General features: G+C 39.8%; 2 protein-coding genes and 1 pseudogene across 5 annotated transcripts; 2 read left to right on the top strand and 1 right to left on the bottom strand.

Moving 5' to 3' along the window:
- Positions 1-345: 345 nt before the first annotated feature.
- Positions 346-3,740, top strand: LOC114722354 (queuosine salvage protein-like). Of its 2 annotated transcripts, XM_028908370.1 has the most exons (7): positions 346-675; positions 775-915; positions 1,555-1,653; positions 2,104-2,180; positions 2,388-2,496; positions 2,648-2,976; positions 3,380-3,740. In XM_028908370.1, exons 1-7 carry the CDS (start codon positions 606-608, stop codon positions 3,470-3,472), a joined length of 918 nt encoding a protein of 305 aa, XP_028764203.1. In that variant the 5' UTR covers positions 346-605; the 3' UTR covers positions 3,473-3,740. The 2 variants fall into 2 exon arrangements, with proteins under 2 accessions (XP_028764203.1, XP_028764205.1); XM_028908372.1 differs by lacking the exon at positions 346-675 and having other exon boundaries at positions 845-915; positions 1,216-1,653.
- A 150-nt stretch (positions 3,741-3,890) lies between these two features.
- Positions 3,891-8,572, bottom strand: LOC114722353 (formamidase). Of its 3 annotated transcripts, none has more exons than XM_028908369.1 (8): positions 8,294-8,572; positions 6,943-7,180; positions 6,712-6,842; positions 5,534-5,593; positions 4,986-5,221; positions 4,611-4,854; positions 4,389-4,496; positions 3,891-4,216 (listed from the first exon to the last, which is right to left on the bottom strand). In XM_028908369.1, the coding sequence occupies exons 1-8, from the start codon at positions 8,366-8,368 to the stop codon at positions 4,097-4,099; spliced, it is 1,212 nt and encodes a 403-aa protein (XP_028764202.1). In that variant the 5' UTR covers positions 8,369-8,572; the 3' UTR covers positions 3,891-4,096. The 3 variants fall into 3 exon arrangements, with proteins under 3 accessions (XP_028764202.1, XP_028764201.1, XP_028764200.1); XM_028908368.1 differs by lacking the exon at positions 8,294-8,572 and adding an exon at positions 7,370-7,992 and having other exon boundaries at positions 5,534-5,550; positions 6,669-6,842; XM_028908367.1 differs by lacking the exon at positions 8,294-8,572 and adding an exon at positions 7,370-7,990.
- A 4,588-nt stretch (positions 8,573-13,160) lies between these two features.
- On the top strand, positions 13,161-14,755 carry LOC114722330 (LOB domain-containing protein 38-like; annotated as a pseudogene).
- Positions 14,756-15,486: the final 731 nt, after the last annotated feature.

The following is a 15,486-nucleotide window of genomic DNA, read 5'->3' as shown; positions in this document are numbered from 1 at the left end:
TAAACCCAAACCCAAACCACACAGCCCTTTATTACGTTTCAACAACGTAGGATGGACAGAAGACATTGTAGTAATGGAAGATCTTCAGGCTGGAACCAGTCACTACCAAGAGACAGAGCTTATTAACCAACCATTAGAAGTGCTTCATGCAATTCTTTTTATGAAAAAAATCAGAAGAGATTTGTTTGTTTATTTGGAGAAGGTTTATTCCCTCCGAAACAAGACGCGTGGGATAAAATGGCCGCCACGTGATGCCATTGGGGTCCCTGGTCTGCAAACTTTATCCGGTGCAAAGGGAAAGCTTGGCGACACTGGTGGCCCATCCACAGTTTTTCTGCTTTCACTGAAACTCCTCTTTTTGGTAAAATCAGAGTTCAGAGGTAAGTCATAAAGGGGTTTTGATTCAGAATGAGTCAGAGCGCCACCAAAACCAACATGAAAAGCACGCTCACTCCCATTGGCCGTCAGAAACCCAGCGAAACTTCCACCCACTCGTGACCCCTCCTTACATATTACTCCCTTTCCTCCCCAAGGTTTTAGGGTTTAACACAGACGCTTCTCGTCCGGCGCATTGTCATTGCCTGTCGATTTCAATACCTCATTCCATGGACGATGTTAGGGCAACCTCTGCTTGGGTCGCCAGCCACTCCTCTCACGTTCTCGTTGACTCTGCAGGTTCTGTTCCGTGTCCCGACAATGCTGCTCCTTCTGCTTTTCTCCTTTTTAATATGATGACCCTTTATCATATTATATTTTTGATGCTGTCTTTTGCAGGCATTGAAAAAGTGGTCGATACCATTGAATCCATTCCGAAGGTTGAGTGGGATTTCGAAGGGATTCACTACTTTGATAATGGACCACTCACCGTTCAATACCTGTTTGTACTGGACGCTCTAAATTTTTGCTTCTGGCCCGGTACAATCTCTCGATCTTTTTAAATGCGCCATATCGCGTGGCTCTTCATTGAGGCATAATCTCTGTTTTTCTATCACCTTGACGGTATACGTTAATTCTTAATCGATGGTGACTTTTTAATATTTTATTTTTTTCGAACTGGAAGATTTGAAGTTTTCCCCGTTAGGTTTATGCTTCCTTCCTGGACAGAGGTCGTTCACGTGATGGTTTCGACTTCTGCCTTTATTGTATCGTTTTATTTATAAATTATTCATGGTGGAGAATGAATAGTTTGATACATAATTATATATCCAAACAAAGTTCAACTGCAGATATGAAAATGCCAGAGATGGCGCATGATTGTGTGATAATTTCTGTTGGCGAAGTGTGCGTTCGAAATTAAAAGGAATGATGGTGCTATGCCAAGAGAGCCCTTTCATCGACCAGTCGCTGTAACAGGGGAGATAACGAGAATGTTCCCTCCTTGATATGCATTAAGAAATGATTGCGCTTGTTATGCGTATACTCCGTGTTTCAGTATTAACAAAGACATGAAATACGTTAACATCTGTAGAATAGCAGCTCATCTGTATTTTATTTTTAACTTGGCTTCCCTTCCTCTCTGTTTGCCTGCCACCCTTTTTTCGCATCTGTTAACAGATAAGGAGTTGAGTTACGATCATTTGGCATCTGGGCTAAAGGCTGCTCTTGAAAATGATAAATCTGCATTTGATGCTGACCGTCTGCAAACGTATACAGGTAACTCCGTTCGTACCTAATATTTTATGTATGCATGTTTGCATGCAAGCTTAATTGCATACCGTCTCATGTAATGTTTGTATTAAAAGCTCTTGTGTGTTTAGAATTCATACCTTCAATTTAAAATTACTTTCATTGCCAAGTGAAATTACGGCTAGTAAGAACTTAGAATTATCATTCAATTCTTAGATATAAATTCGATAAGACTCCAAGATTGTTGGTTCGGTTTTGTACAAATTCATGGTGGTCACTAGTCAGTGAAACTAGCAGAAAACCATAAAGTCTTTGATTTTTCATGTTTATGTCGAATCAAATGCAGGTAATTTCATACGGACAGGACATATCCAAATTTGTTTTGAATATATGGCATTATAGTGATTTGCGTGATTCCAATGAGAAAATGGTTTTCCTTTGGGCTAGCAAACTGATGACATCAGTACTTACTGTTAGGTCCACAACTACGTGAACTTTTGAGGTGGCCAAGACCCCTTCCATTGGAAGATGAACGCGTTCGATTATTGCACGAGGTAACATATTCTGTTACTGGAGTTTAAGTTTCTCAAACCCTTGTCTACTCCATGTATAGTCTTTCTTTTGTTTTGATATCTGTGGAAACCTGTATTCTTTTACACTTATTAGTGCTGTATTGTTTTCTCTATTGATTTAGCGCTAATAATTTTTTTTTCCAAGTATGAGACTGGGCTAAGCATGCGATGTGGTACTTTCATGGCTAGGTTGGGCTTGAGCTAGAAAGAAGTTTCGAGGGAAAAGCGTCTAATATTGTGGAGGCTTGTGGAAAATCTGCTTTAAATCTTGTTGCTCTTGTTGCACGTCATTTTCCCGGTATTTGTTTTTTGTTTATTTTTTCTCTTTCTTCTTAATCGTCATTCCTCAAGTGTTGGAATAATTAACCATTCTAATATAGTTGTATATGAAGCAGCCAAAATTTATTTGCAAAGGAGGCACTGACTGTAAAACTTTGCATTGTTTTTAGGTTTTAGAGACCACTCTGTCTATAAAGGCCGCCAAGTGTTTCTGTATAAGAGAGCGCAGATATTTGCAGCAGATTTATGGGGTGCATTCCAGGGAAAAGGATATGGTGAATTTGAAGATATTGGCTCAATTACTATAATGGCGGATTATATTGTCCCAGCTGTGCTCCGGCAGCTTGGTGTGTTAAAATATAGTCCAAAACTTGCCAGCATTATTGAGAGCAGTGGAGAAATAAATCCTGGGACTGAAGAGGAAGTTGAACTACGGGCTTGCTCTGTACATGCAGTGGAGAAAATGAGGGAGCTGATGAGCGTAAAATCTGGGAGGCAGGCAAGTTCTTCTCCTCTCTGCAGAAGGGCTCTCATTTTCCCATGCATGTAGGATTGTTGTAAATTTTGTCCGAGATTGAAGTGGCATAAAAAAAATGAAAGGAATAATCTACCCATAATTCACTTATGCTTTAATCGTTCCTTTTTTAGGGATAAATTTTCTTTTTCTATAAAAGTAAAAGTTTTTAGGGTTGGAGCATCGGATTTCTCCTATTCTTTGCTCAGTAAGTTTGCTATTTTTGGTGAAGTTCTTTTCTATAAGTTATTAACAGAACTAGTAGCATTTTGACTGGTATTTATCTTGTTTGTGTTCCTACTATTCAGGGATTTAAAACTGGAGTAAAGCTTACCTTGCGTTTGCACTCATTTTTTATTTTGACTTACCTGGTGTTGTCTTATTTCAGGTGCTCAGCGTGGAGCTGGATCTTTGGCTTTGGGCGTCTGGCATTCAATGCCCATCTCTGCAGCACCATAAAACACTTTCAATATATTACTGAATTCACGAGATAACCTGGTCACTTGTTATCTATGAATCAGTTGCAGAATGAGGAAATTTTGGATTGGATATTTAGTGGTAATTATTTTGGATGGTGATAAGCTAGCTGCCTAGAAAATCTTGGTTTCGGCTTTCAGAGGAAGTAATATCTCGGTTAATTTGGTTTAGTTTTGGTTCTGTATACGAAACACTTGTTGGTTCTGTCAGAGTTAGCATAACACGATTTGCTTTTGGGAAGAACATTAAGAGAATTACGAGACCGAATTATCAAAAATGTTCTGTATCACCTGCTTTTCTTTGTGCTTTAGGTGCTGATATTCGTGTTCCTCTTCTCAAGCCTGTTTCATTTAGCGTAGAAAGCGAACACATTACCGAAGTTCTTTTCTTAATTGAAATAAATTAAAAGACGCATCGCTATCTGCATATGATACTCACCTTTGACATAATGCTTCTCAAGCGTTGTTCAACATTACATAATGCCAAATAATAGCAATTCTTTGGGGATTTCTCCATTATGACCATGAACATTAGTACTTTTTTCCATATATTTTAGTTGAAGTACCTACGTGATAAAGTTCCGATCGCGCCTTCTTGTTTTCCAGATTTGAACGGTTAATTTAAGTCATCACATAGCACTGGGGTTCTTGGTGATGGGCAAACTCCCGTCATAAGTGCATTTGAAAACATCCGGTTTCCTAACCAAGCGAGGTCCAAGTGGCACCTTGTTCTTTTTAGGACGAATATCCTGCACTGACACAGAGCCTGTAATTATAACCCACAATGATAATTTCTTCTTGCCTGGCCTATTTAATCCTGCCAACCGGCCATGCTTATTTACTTGAGACCACAGCTTTTAAGTTTGAGGACGTAAAGCAGTTTTGGAGCAAACAGTTGGCATATCATTGTCGTTTAATTACCTGGTCAAAGATTGCAGTTGGAATAGCTAGGGTTGCAACTGCATTAGGGGCATCCACTATCCCCGAGATTCTTCCCTCGCACGGGCAGCAAGACAGTAACAGGTACATCTGATATTCACCCAACACATGCTAATGTAACACTCTTCCCATTTGGGATCTCAGGGTACACAAGAATAAGATAGACTTAAATGGGATTCTGGGGAAAGCGTGGTGCTTAAAAACCTGTTCTTTAGAGTAGCCAAATTTGGATAGGTAGTCAATGGCATTGAGCACTGCTCGCTTGTAGGCAACGCTCGCATCCAGGAAGTGTTGCCTCCCACTTTCATCCACACTGATTCCCTCAAAAACCAACCACTCTGAGAATCTTGGCTCCACCGGACCGATCTCAAATATTGGGTTCACATGAAGAGGTGTAGGCCCCATTGGTGTCAGGTACTCTTTCATTCCTCCCCTTATAATTTCACACCTGATCATCACATTACACATGGCCATTTGCTTTTACTTGTTAACAGCTTGTTTACTTTTGCGCTGGAAATTGAAAGGAATGAAGCGGCAAATAAGGTGATGAAGTTGTTTGTTAAGTTAGTGAAGATATACTTCAGTTCTAGGAAACCACTCATCTCTATTGCGCCGCAGAATGAAACCTCGCCATCTCCCTGAGAAAAGTGCATGTCGCCAGTGCTAAGGTTTGCTCCCTCAACAAATACCGGAAGGTATATCTTGGAACCTCTGCTGAGATTCTTGATGTCACAATTCCCACCATTTTCTCTTCCTGGAATTGTCCTTGCGGCTTCCTTTGCAATCCTCTCCCAGTCAGGCGTGCCCCTTTGGATCTACAAGAAGAAAACGTGTTATTGAGAATTGAGAACTACACGCTGAGTGGTATGCTACAATGTTGGTGTTTTGAGTGTATAATGCCACTGCCTTAGGTTGAAGTCTTCAATGGTGGAGGATAGGATAGATGAGAGAGAAGCACGGAGGAGGGAGGAAAAGGTCTAGTGTTTCGGCATTTGGAGAATGAGTGAGTAGGAAGCAAAACTATTCAATGAACCCAAGAAATGCTTGCAAAATATGAATTTAAAGTCGCAGAGTAGCTAAAACCAATGTCTATATTTGAATTATTGGATATTGCAACGCAGCAATACCTTTCCAAGGTGACATCCTTCTGGTGATGGTAAGTTTGCCAAAGGTCGGGAATGCAAAACCTCGCAGAGTTTGTATAACACTCTTCCCATTTGGGATCTCAGGGTACACAAGAATAAGATAGACTTAAATGGGATTCTGGGGGAAAGCGTGGTGCTTAAAAACCTGTTCTTTAGAGTAGCCAAATTTGGATAGGTAGTCAATGGCATTGAGCACTGCTCGCTTGTAGGCAACGCTCGCATCCAGGAAGTGTTGCCTCCCACTTTCATCCACACTGATTCCCTCAAAAACCAACCACTCTGAGAATCTTGGCTCCACCGGACCGATCTCAAATATTGGGTTCACATGAAGAGGTGTAGGCCCCATTGGTGTCAGGTACTCTTTCATTCCTCCCCTTATAATTTCACACCTGATCATCACATTACACATGGCCATTTGCTTTTACTTGTTAACAGCTTGTTTACTTTTGCGCTGGAAATTGAAAGGAATGAAGCGGCAAATAAGGTGATGAAGTTGTTTGTTAAGTTAGTGAAGATATACTTCAGTTCTAGGAAACCACTCATCTCTATTGCGCCGCAGAATGAACCTCGCCATCTCCCTGAGAAAAGTGCATGTCGCCAGTGCTAAGGTTTGCTCCCTCAACAAATACCGGAAGGTATATCTTGGAACCTCTGCTGAGATTCTTGATGTCACAATTCCCACCATTTTCTCTTCCTGGAATTGTCCTTGCGGCTTCCTTTGCAATCCTCTCCCAGTCAGGCGTGCCCCTTGGATCTACAAGAAGAAAACGTGTTATTGAGAATTGAGAACTACACGCTGAGTGGTATGCTACAATGTTGGTGTTTTGAGTGTATAATGCCACTGCCTTAGGTTGAAGTCTTCAATGGTGGAGGATAGGATAGATGAGAAGAGAGAAGCATGTCCCGTATTGCATCGCACAACACGGAAACAAAGGAGGAGGGAGGAAAAGGTCTAGTGTTTCGGCATTTGGAGAATGAGTAGAAGCAAAACTATTCAAATGAACCCAAGAAATGCTTGCAAAATATGAATTTAAAGTCGCAGAGTAGCTAAAACCAAAATGTCTATATTTGAATTATTGGATATTGCAACGCAGCAATACCTTTCCAAGGTGACATCCTTCTGGTGATGGTAAGTTTGCCAAAGGTCGGGAATGCAAAACCTCGCAGAGTTTGTATGATTGGAGCCCATTTGTTTGGACGTCTCTCTCCCTTTCATTCCAGATGTTGAGGAGTTCCATTGAAGGTGCGGTTCCAATTATCCCTGGGTGAGTTAAACCTGGAAACCTCACACCTGTCCATTATTGAAAATCTTGTGATTAGCAAAATATCAGCAAGCCCATGTTTAGGCTGTGTAGTACATTAGCAGAAAATGAATCACGTATTAGATTCACCAGGGATTTGAGGGGAATGGGCATATATCCCTTCAAAGTACCATATAGCCTTTGATGCGCAAGGAAAATGATCAGTCAAGAAACCACCCCCATTTTCTCTGTCAAATATTGCAGTATAACCCCATTCATCTCCAGGTAGCGGACCCAAGTTGCATATTTCAACTGCCAGCAGATCTCCCGGCTTCGCTGGGGTCCCATCTTCATCCAAAATTCTAATTGGCCCGCTTAGATAGTGGACCTGTATCATCATTTCCATCAAGGTTAATCATTAAGTTCTATGACGGATAAAGTTTGGAAGTAATCAGCGGCTGACAATTTGTCCCGGACAATCGAGTCCCGGTTCAGGACAAGACTGGATTCTTTTACATTTACACGAAAACCATAGTTCAGAATTCAGTCGATGAAAAGTTATGATATTTGTACTTACAGTAGAGAGGTCCATGAGTTTTATGTCTAGTGCTGAATTGTCATCTTTAATAGAACCTCCAGTCCAGTCTACCATTTCTACCCTAAAGACTTCTCCAGTAACAATATCTGCAGCAGGGGGTATGCCAGGGTGCCATCGGTTATGGAGAGGAAGCGTTTGGTCCCAAGGCCTCTTGTTTAGGTCTATTGGTACTACCAGTCTTGGAGTTGGTGGTGCCATGGACTGTGCAGATGCATTTAAAATCCACAACTTTGGTGTAGTCGTAGATATCCATTCAAATGTTGGGTTCAGGACAGGCCAAGGAAGGAGTTCGTCTTTCCACCGGGGACCACAAGTTGGACTAACTAGCTCTAATGGTCCTCGGACACGTTTTGGCCCATTTGAGAAGTTTTATATTTTCACGATTCTATCAATTATTGCCATTTCGAACTGATGACGTTAGATAGGTGCTTAAAAAATTCTTCAGAACAGTTCTGCTTTTAGGAGATAACGCTGTGCTCTCCTCCTCCTAGTGATGATAGAGGATTTGCAACTACGACTAGAAAACTTTGTGTGGTCGGGGGTTGGTGCTTCATCATCATGAGATGTTTCTGCTAGTGACAATAGTTACAACAACGGCTGGTAAGAAGAATAAAAGACTTGTGTATTGATTCTTCATCAGGATCAGGAGATGCTTGTGACATAGGAGGTTTGAGGCCACATCATTGACATTATTTTTATCAAAACATTCTCCTAACGAGATGTCTACGCAGTGTGGTTTAGGTCGAGTTTTGTGCGTGGGTAAATCTAGCGAACCAAATCCATTAAAAATGCTGAGTAGAGATAACTCAAATTCAAACCAAACAAGTATGGCTTCCTTCACACACACACACACACAGCTCGATGCAGAAGCTCAGTGTTAAATTAATAGTGAAGCAAACTCACAATGGAGGGATCGGCATACTTGATGTCATGGGCAGTTTCCTTGTTGGTAATACCACCTCCACTGAAGTCCACCATCTCTACTCTGAAAAGCTCGCCAACTTTAACCTCTGCAACTGCTGGTATGTCTGGATGCCACCGGTTGTGAAGAGGATGCTTCTGTTCCCATGGCTTCTTCTTCAAGCTATGGGCACCACCAATCTTGCCATTGCTGAATCTAGTCAGTTATCTCCCCTGAGATGTGGTTTCGGGAAAAATTAAATATATCGAGTGTTTTTAACTGAGGGGTATCTTCAACGAGGGTGTCCTTTCGCTTTCTGAAAGTGAAGGTTTTGACAATCAAGGACCAGAGCAGCCTACTGTGATGTGATTGTCTTTTCTCCTCTATTACCCGGGACCATTCTTACGCACTCACCCAAAACTGAGTTCAAGCGTTTGATGCTGACTCATTATAGATATTAAAACTTACACCCATAGTGTTGGTGTGTAAATTTTTAATACTGAACCGGCACCACAGAACTGCCCCACTTTGGAAGCGACACTGACATGGTGAAAGCAGCAGGTTCTGTATACTTCGATGAGATGCCAAATGAATTTGAAGCAAAAGGACGACGAACAATCAAGTAGTAGGCTTTATAGCTTTGGGACATATGGACCTCACTATGGTGATGAGGAGCATGATTTTTCTGGGGTCAAGCTAAGTTGATCCAAACGTATGTAAATGGAAGAGGGCCCACATATCGGAATCTTGAGGATATTGCCAGCATTCTCATCAATCACCATGATTTTGAGATTTTGTTCTTTTCTTTTGGGAGTGCAGGAACATGCAAACCTTTTGATTCATATTTCATAATGGTTCTCTGTGTGACACTACTGCTTCGTCTTCACTTGCTTGAATTTTGGGAGGCAATTTACCTGAACTTTCTTGCAATAATATAAAAACACATGTACAGAAGTATTTACGACCTAAGCCTGACTTCAGAACTCAAGTCCGTTTATACTGAGCTGTGACTGGAGCTGGCATCTCCGATTAACCTATGAGATTGATATAAATCGTTATCAGAAATTAAAGGATAATTAAACCAAAATCTCATCAAGTGTTTGTTAGTGGGCATACGAAACAGACAATCGATGACGCAGGAATTACAATAAGCAAGCTTAGCTTATTTACCCAAAAAAAGAAGAAGAAGAAGAAGAAGAAGAAGCAGGCTTAGGCTAAGATACTTGCATCGTAAACAAGACTGAGCATAACATTTGTTTTAACTTGGTTTATCGCATATGAAAACGAATAAACGATCATGGGTATTTTATTTTGTGGCTCTAGTTCTTTTTTCCCTTTTTGCCACCATTATAGTTCTAATATAATACTGCACAGCATTTGTTCCATGGCTCTAATTTTTATTTAGAACTATTAATTTCGACTTGTGAATATTTAAGAAATTATTCATTTTTTTAATTTTAAATGCTTAAATATATCAAAGTGGGAGTATGAAGAATGCACTGTTCAAACGATACCAAGATTATAATAATTTAGCTTTGTTGACTTTATAATAATTTGGGGACAATTGGGCCTAAAAGTTAATTTAAAAATATTCTCGTCGTAAATAAAAAGCGGGCAAATATCATAAGCTGAGAACGCAAGTGGGACGGTGACCTCAGAGGGTTGCTGAGCGAAGGATAAGGATGCCGCGTCCGCCATGACGCGACATCTTCATGCTTCCTGGTCCCCCGCGTCACGTGTCAGAACTTATTTATTGCACGACCACTTTATATGTCTGCATATAATCTGTGTGCCAATTTGAAAAGTATCAGCTTATTTAATTTTTATTTTGCTTTGAAATATAAGATTTTAATTTATTTTGTTTTTTATATATATATTTTTAAGATAGTTCTTCTAATAATAGACTACTATAACTAATACATTTTATTAGTAAGGATATTTTAGAAAAGATAACATATATTTATTACAAATAATTAACTTAACTTCTTTATTTAATTTTCTTAAATTAATCAACTAGTTCTTATAATTAAGACCAGAAGTGATATATTAATATACCAATTTATAATGTCAGTTATCCAAGAACACCATTCTCATATTATACTTCTCAAAACAAGCTTAAGATCACTAAACTGGCATTTTCAAATTCCTCCTGTTATTTTTAATTTTTTTTATTGAAAAGGAACCCCCTAATCCTACCCTCTTTGTAAAGTCAAAGAAACCCAAACAATACTGACATCGCGTCCTACCTTGATCACTTTGTCTTCACATAACCCCGTATACGGATCTCCCCAAAAAAAAAAATCACTGTTGATCTGAAAGAGCGATCATTCACTTGCGTTAGCAATACCTAATTGCTTAAATGATTTAATATAATAATGTGATTTTGGAAATATAAGAACCATTATTTAATGAGAATATATAATTATGAAGTATTTCGTGACAATTATATTCAGGATATAATATCCAAGGATTATGAGTACCAAACAGAAATAACCTTGTGAATCAATATTTGGCGACAATTAGGATGGGGAATCTTGATAGGATAAAGCTCTTGTGCGTGCAATATGGAAATCATGTTGTCTTTACTCTTTAGCCCAATACCATTAGCAAGAATTGTTGTGTGATGAAAGTTTTGTTATAGCCCTCTGATCTAAGCCCTTGGGGCAAACACCATCCATTCGTTCTCTCTTTAATAGCATTTCAACTATACAGCTTCAGGCAAGCTAGCGCGTTCTCTTTGTTTTCACCTGAGGAGATCTTTCCAGTTGACCGTATATCTCCCTTTTCGGGTCTGCTACTGCAGTTATCTCTGCTTTCCGCATCAGTTTCTGATTTGGATTCTTCCCTCTTCCTCGCTTTTGTTACTGTTGACCTCCGTTTCCCTTTCATTTTTGCTTTTCTTTTTTTTTCCAAAATTAAAAAAAATCAAACATTACCTCTATTTTAATATAAAAACTAGATCAATATTCAATTATATTATCTATTTTTTCTTAGCCATTCTTTATAGTAATAACACATGTTAAATATTTTATTAATAGGTAAATTTACTTAATAAATATGATTAGTAAAGATATTTTAAAAATATAATATATATTTGTTATAAATAACTCACTTAACTAATTTTTATTATTTTTAAATGAATAAATTAATTCTCTGATAAGGAATACTTTATTAGGCGCATGCGCCTGACGTAATTAATCGCATTCAATCTCGAACAACTAGAGAGACATTGCGGCCAAAAGAAAAAATATACAGCTGGACATAATAATGGAGGGCGGCGAAGTTTTCTTATTAATAGTATCATATTACCACTAGCTCTTTTTTAAATTATAAAAAATACGAAATGACCTCAGCAGCCTAAGCGCAAAATATCCCCATTTCTCTGGCGCAACATGGCACCGAGATTAATATTACATTCGGTTTTAATATAAAAAGTAATTGACTAATTAAAAAATAATTAAATTGATTATTTATAATAAATAAGTATTATTTTTTCTAAAATATTATTACTGATCGAGTATCATTTAATTAGATATTTAATGTATATAACTACTATAATGATTACTTGGAAAAAAAGTAGATAAAATTATAGACAAATAAACTAAGGTTTTATATATAAAACCAAATTAAAAATCAAATTAACTCTTATATTAAGAATCAGAGGTATAATTACTATTGGACTTCATAACCGGGGCTTTAGATTTGTGCATATATAACAACAACATTAATAATTAGTACTCTCCGAAAGAGTTGATATTAATCATATATATAAGACTTATTAATATTATTCATCAAATTTTTTAAAAAAATTAAATCTATTGATATTTCTCCTGTTAGTACTTAAATAGGAGATGGAGGGAAAAAATTAAAAAATATATTTAAAGTATTTTTAAAAAAACATATCATATTAACTAATTTAACTTATATTTTTAATTTATTTAAATAGTTAATTAATTTTATATTAAGTAAGAAAGAGCATGGCTGACAAGACAAAACTAGAGCATAATCTAGTTTGTAGACTTACCTCAGTTTTCCTGAATAGTTTAATGCGTTGTGGTGAAAACGTAAGTATGAGATCTTAACGTGGGCGGGCGGTGAAGGCCACCGCCAAAGAGTCGAATAAAATATAGATAAGCCCAAATTATTTTGACCTTTCATGTAATTTAAGTGTTCCAACTCTCACACTAATCGTACTTTGTGTTCCCTAATCCTGAACCAATCCATCAATCATTAGTGCATCCGTTTGATCACTAATCTCTAGTCTTCCGCTCAGTGCGTCCATTAGTGTTAGTATTATTATACTCGCCATTTAGCTGGTAAATTAATAACTTCTCTTTGCAACCCACACATGAGCCACGCGCACCGTGGTCAAGGCAAATCACGCCAACTTTAAGCCTCGTTTGGTAATTCCAATGTATTTTACTGTCCACCAGCCAAACAAAGCGCAGCCGTATAAAAATAGCTGTGTATAATTCTTGTTTTTTTTTTTAGCACTAGCTGTGTAAATTCATAATTGTATATTCATTTATATTTAGTTATATGAAGAGAGGGGATAGTGACGTGTAAATGGAATAACAAGAGCTCAACATACATGAAAAAGAAAGGGAAAGAGAAAGACTATATCCACAATAAAGATAAAAAAGAAATAAATCCAACGGCGGAGGAACATCCATCCGCGGAAACACGGAGCCGCTGGCGCCCAAGACCTTGGAATCTCACCCTTCCACACAAACAGAGAAAAGGAGCAGTGACCACAGTCAAACTAACCTAACCATAGTTAAATACCAACCCCACACGCCTTCCGCCCTCGTCATCCTCCGCCACTTTATATATGGCCGCCTGCTGCAGAATTTGCATTCTTGGTCTCCAGTTTCTTGCTTGCCCAATTCCCCATTCATTGTGAGTTTCGAGATATTTACTGTGGCTCTTCTATATCCTCTTCGGTTATCGTTGTGTTCATGTGAGGAGGATTCCCTCTGTGTCGAGGATTTTGACTTTGAGAGAGAAAGAGAGAGAGAGTCCTTTTTTCAGGAGGTATGAGTTGCAACGGTTGCCGAGTCCTTCGAAAAGGTTGCAGCGAGTCTTGTATTCTGCGGCCTTGCTTGCAGTGGATCGACACGCCCGAAGCGCAAGGACATGCCACTGTCTTCGTAGCCAAGTTCTTTGGCCGCGCTGGTCTCATGTCCTTCATTTCCAACGTTCCTGAAAATCAGAGACCTGGTAATTTTCACCTCTTCTGCTTTTAATAACTGCGTGACGAGATTGCTATTCATTGTCAGTATCTCATTAATGTTATTGCCTGCTTTTTGCAGCTCTGTTTCAGTCCCTGTTGTTTGAAGCATGCGGGCGAACGGTAACGGTGTGAACGTGAACGGAGCGGTGGGGCTTCTGTGGACTGGAAACTGGCACGTGTGTCAGGCCGCCGTTGAGACGGTGCTGCGTGGCGGTACGTTGAGGCCCATTCCCGAGCTTCTCGGCCTGGATGCTTCTAGTCTAGCTGCTGACGAGGCGTCTGAGGCGGAAGTCGCGTGCACCGACATGTGGAGCATCAGAGATCCGAACCTGAGTTCCCGGTTCACAAATTCGCGATCCAACAAGTTCTCTTCCTGCAAACGCAAGCGATTGAACGAATCAAACCAGCCTCAAACGGCCGATCTTGATCTCCGGTTGATGCCGAGTTTCTGAGGCCCATTCCCGAGCTTCTCGGCCTGGATGCTTCTAGTCTAGCTGCTGACGAGGCGTCTGAGCGGAAGTCGCGTGCACCGACATGTGGAGCATCAGAGATCCGAACCTGAGTTCCCGGTTCACAAATTCGCGATCCAACAAGTTCTCTTCCTGCAAACGCAAGCGATTGAACGAATCAAACCAGCCTCAAACGGCCGATCTTGATCTCCGGTTGATGCCGAGTTTCCTCCAGAAAGTGTCAGGCTACAGCTGCAGACCGGAAATCGGCCGGCCGGGGACGCCGTCTATGAACTCAGAAGAATCCGTGACGACGACAGCGTGCTTGGAAAGTGGACCCGGAGTTCACTACGCTCACGCCGCAGAGCCCAAGCTTCTCAACTTTTTCGCGTGAGAGGTCTCTCTGTCAATCTCTTAAAGGATTCATGTTTTTGTGAATCGGAAGGTCATAAGCACGGGTAGTTTGGTGTAATATCCCTCTTTTCGCTCCTGATTTCTTCTTCCTTATTAAGTTTTATCGTTAACTATATTTTTATGGAGAAGAGGGTTTTTCCCGGAATTGTAAACCGGCGAGATTTTGTAAGCCACCGCCACCGGATTTCTGTGTGTTGTTCAGAGACACAGAGGAATGTGAGGGTTCGTCGGTGATTCTTTAACCTTTTTTTTTTTTACCTTTTTACCCCCTTGGATCAGCCGAACATGCTGTGCTCTATATATGAGCTATGACCGTGCGACGTGAAGATAATAATAATTCTAATGAAATATCCAAGTTTGTTCCCTTCGATATCTTCTTGGTATTCTGGATTGTCATCATTATTATTATTAGTTTCCACTCTTACTAGAACACTCGTGGCTTAGAAATTAATTAGGATCAAGAAATGAAATTCAAGATGTACACCAAGTTTTGTTTGCTGGACCAGCTACCGCCGAGAGGGAAAAAAAGCATCGCAATCTACCAACAGCGCCCCTTCAATATTCGTACATGCTGAAACTGAAAAATCATTAATAACTCTGGTTACATGTAATATTCGAGTCGGACCCGAGGGCTATGCAGGATTGGGACATCCTCAGTAGAACACAAGGTAGCTGGCTAGGAAGATGGAATGAAGGTGAGGCCGAACAGCTAGCTAGCAAGCACAGTTAATTAAGCAAGCCAAATTTACAGGGACGTTGGTAAGTCTGGAACAGGTAGTCCACGTGGATCCCACTATGCATGCAGCTAGTCACGCGGAGGTGAAGAGAGACAAGAAGCCTATAAAGCAGAAAGTAGGACTGCATAGTGGGTTTGGATGGTTTCCTCGTCCGTGTCTTGCACTCTTGCTAAAACCAACAAACAGGAACGTTATGAATGAGAAGGATGCCGCAAGACTAGAGAGAGCTCAGGCGAATTTTGGTGGGAGCAGAGGGGCATTCATTGAAGGAGAAGAAATAAAGGGGCTAAGTAAGTTTATGGTCCTACTCCTACATGAAAGAAAGCCCGATGTTTTGTTTAGGGCGTTTCTCTTCGTCCAGA

This window comes from Neltuma alba, unplaced genomic scaffold (assembly GCF_004799145.2).
Source record: "Neltuma alba isolate B1F8T4 unplaced genomic scaffold, ASM479914v2 tig00012090_pilon, whole genome shotgun sequence".
NCBI lineage: Eukaryota > Viridiplantae > Streptophyta > Magnoliopsida > Fabales > Fabaceae > Neltuma > Neltuma alba.
The sequence above is the reverse complement of the archived record's forward strand: the minus strand, read 5'-3'. Positions and strand labels throughout refer to the sequence as shown.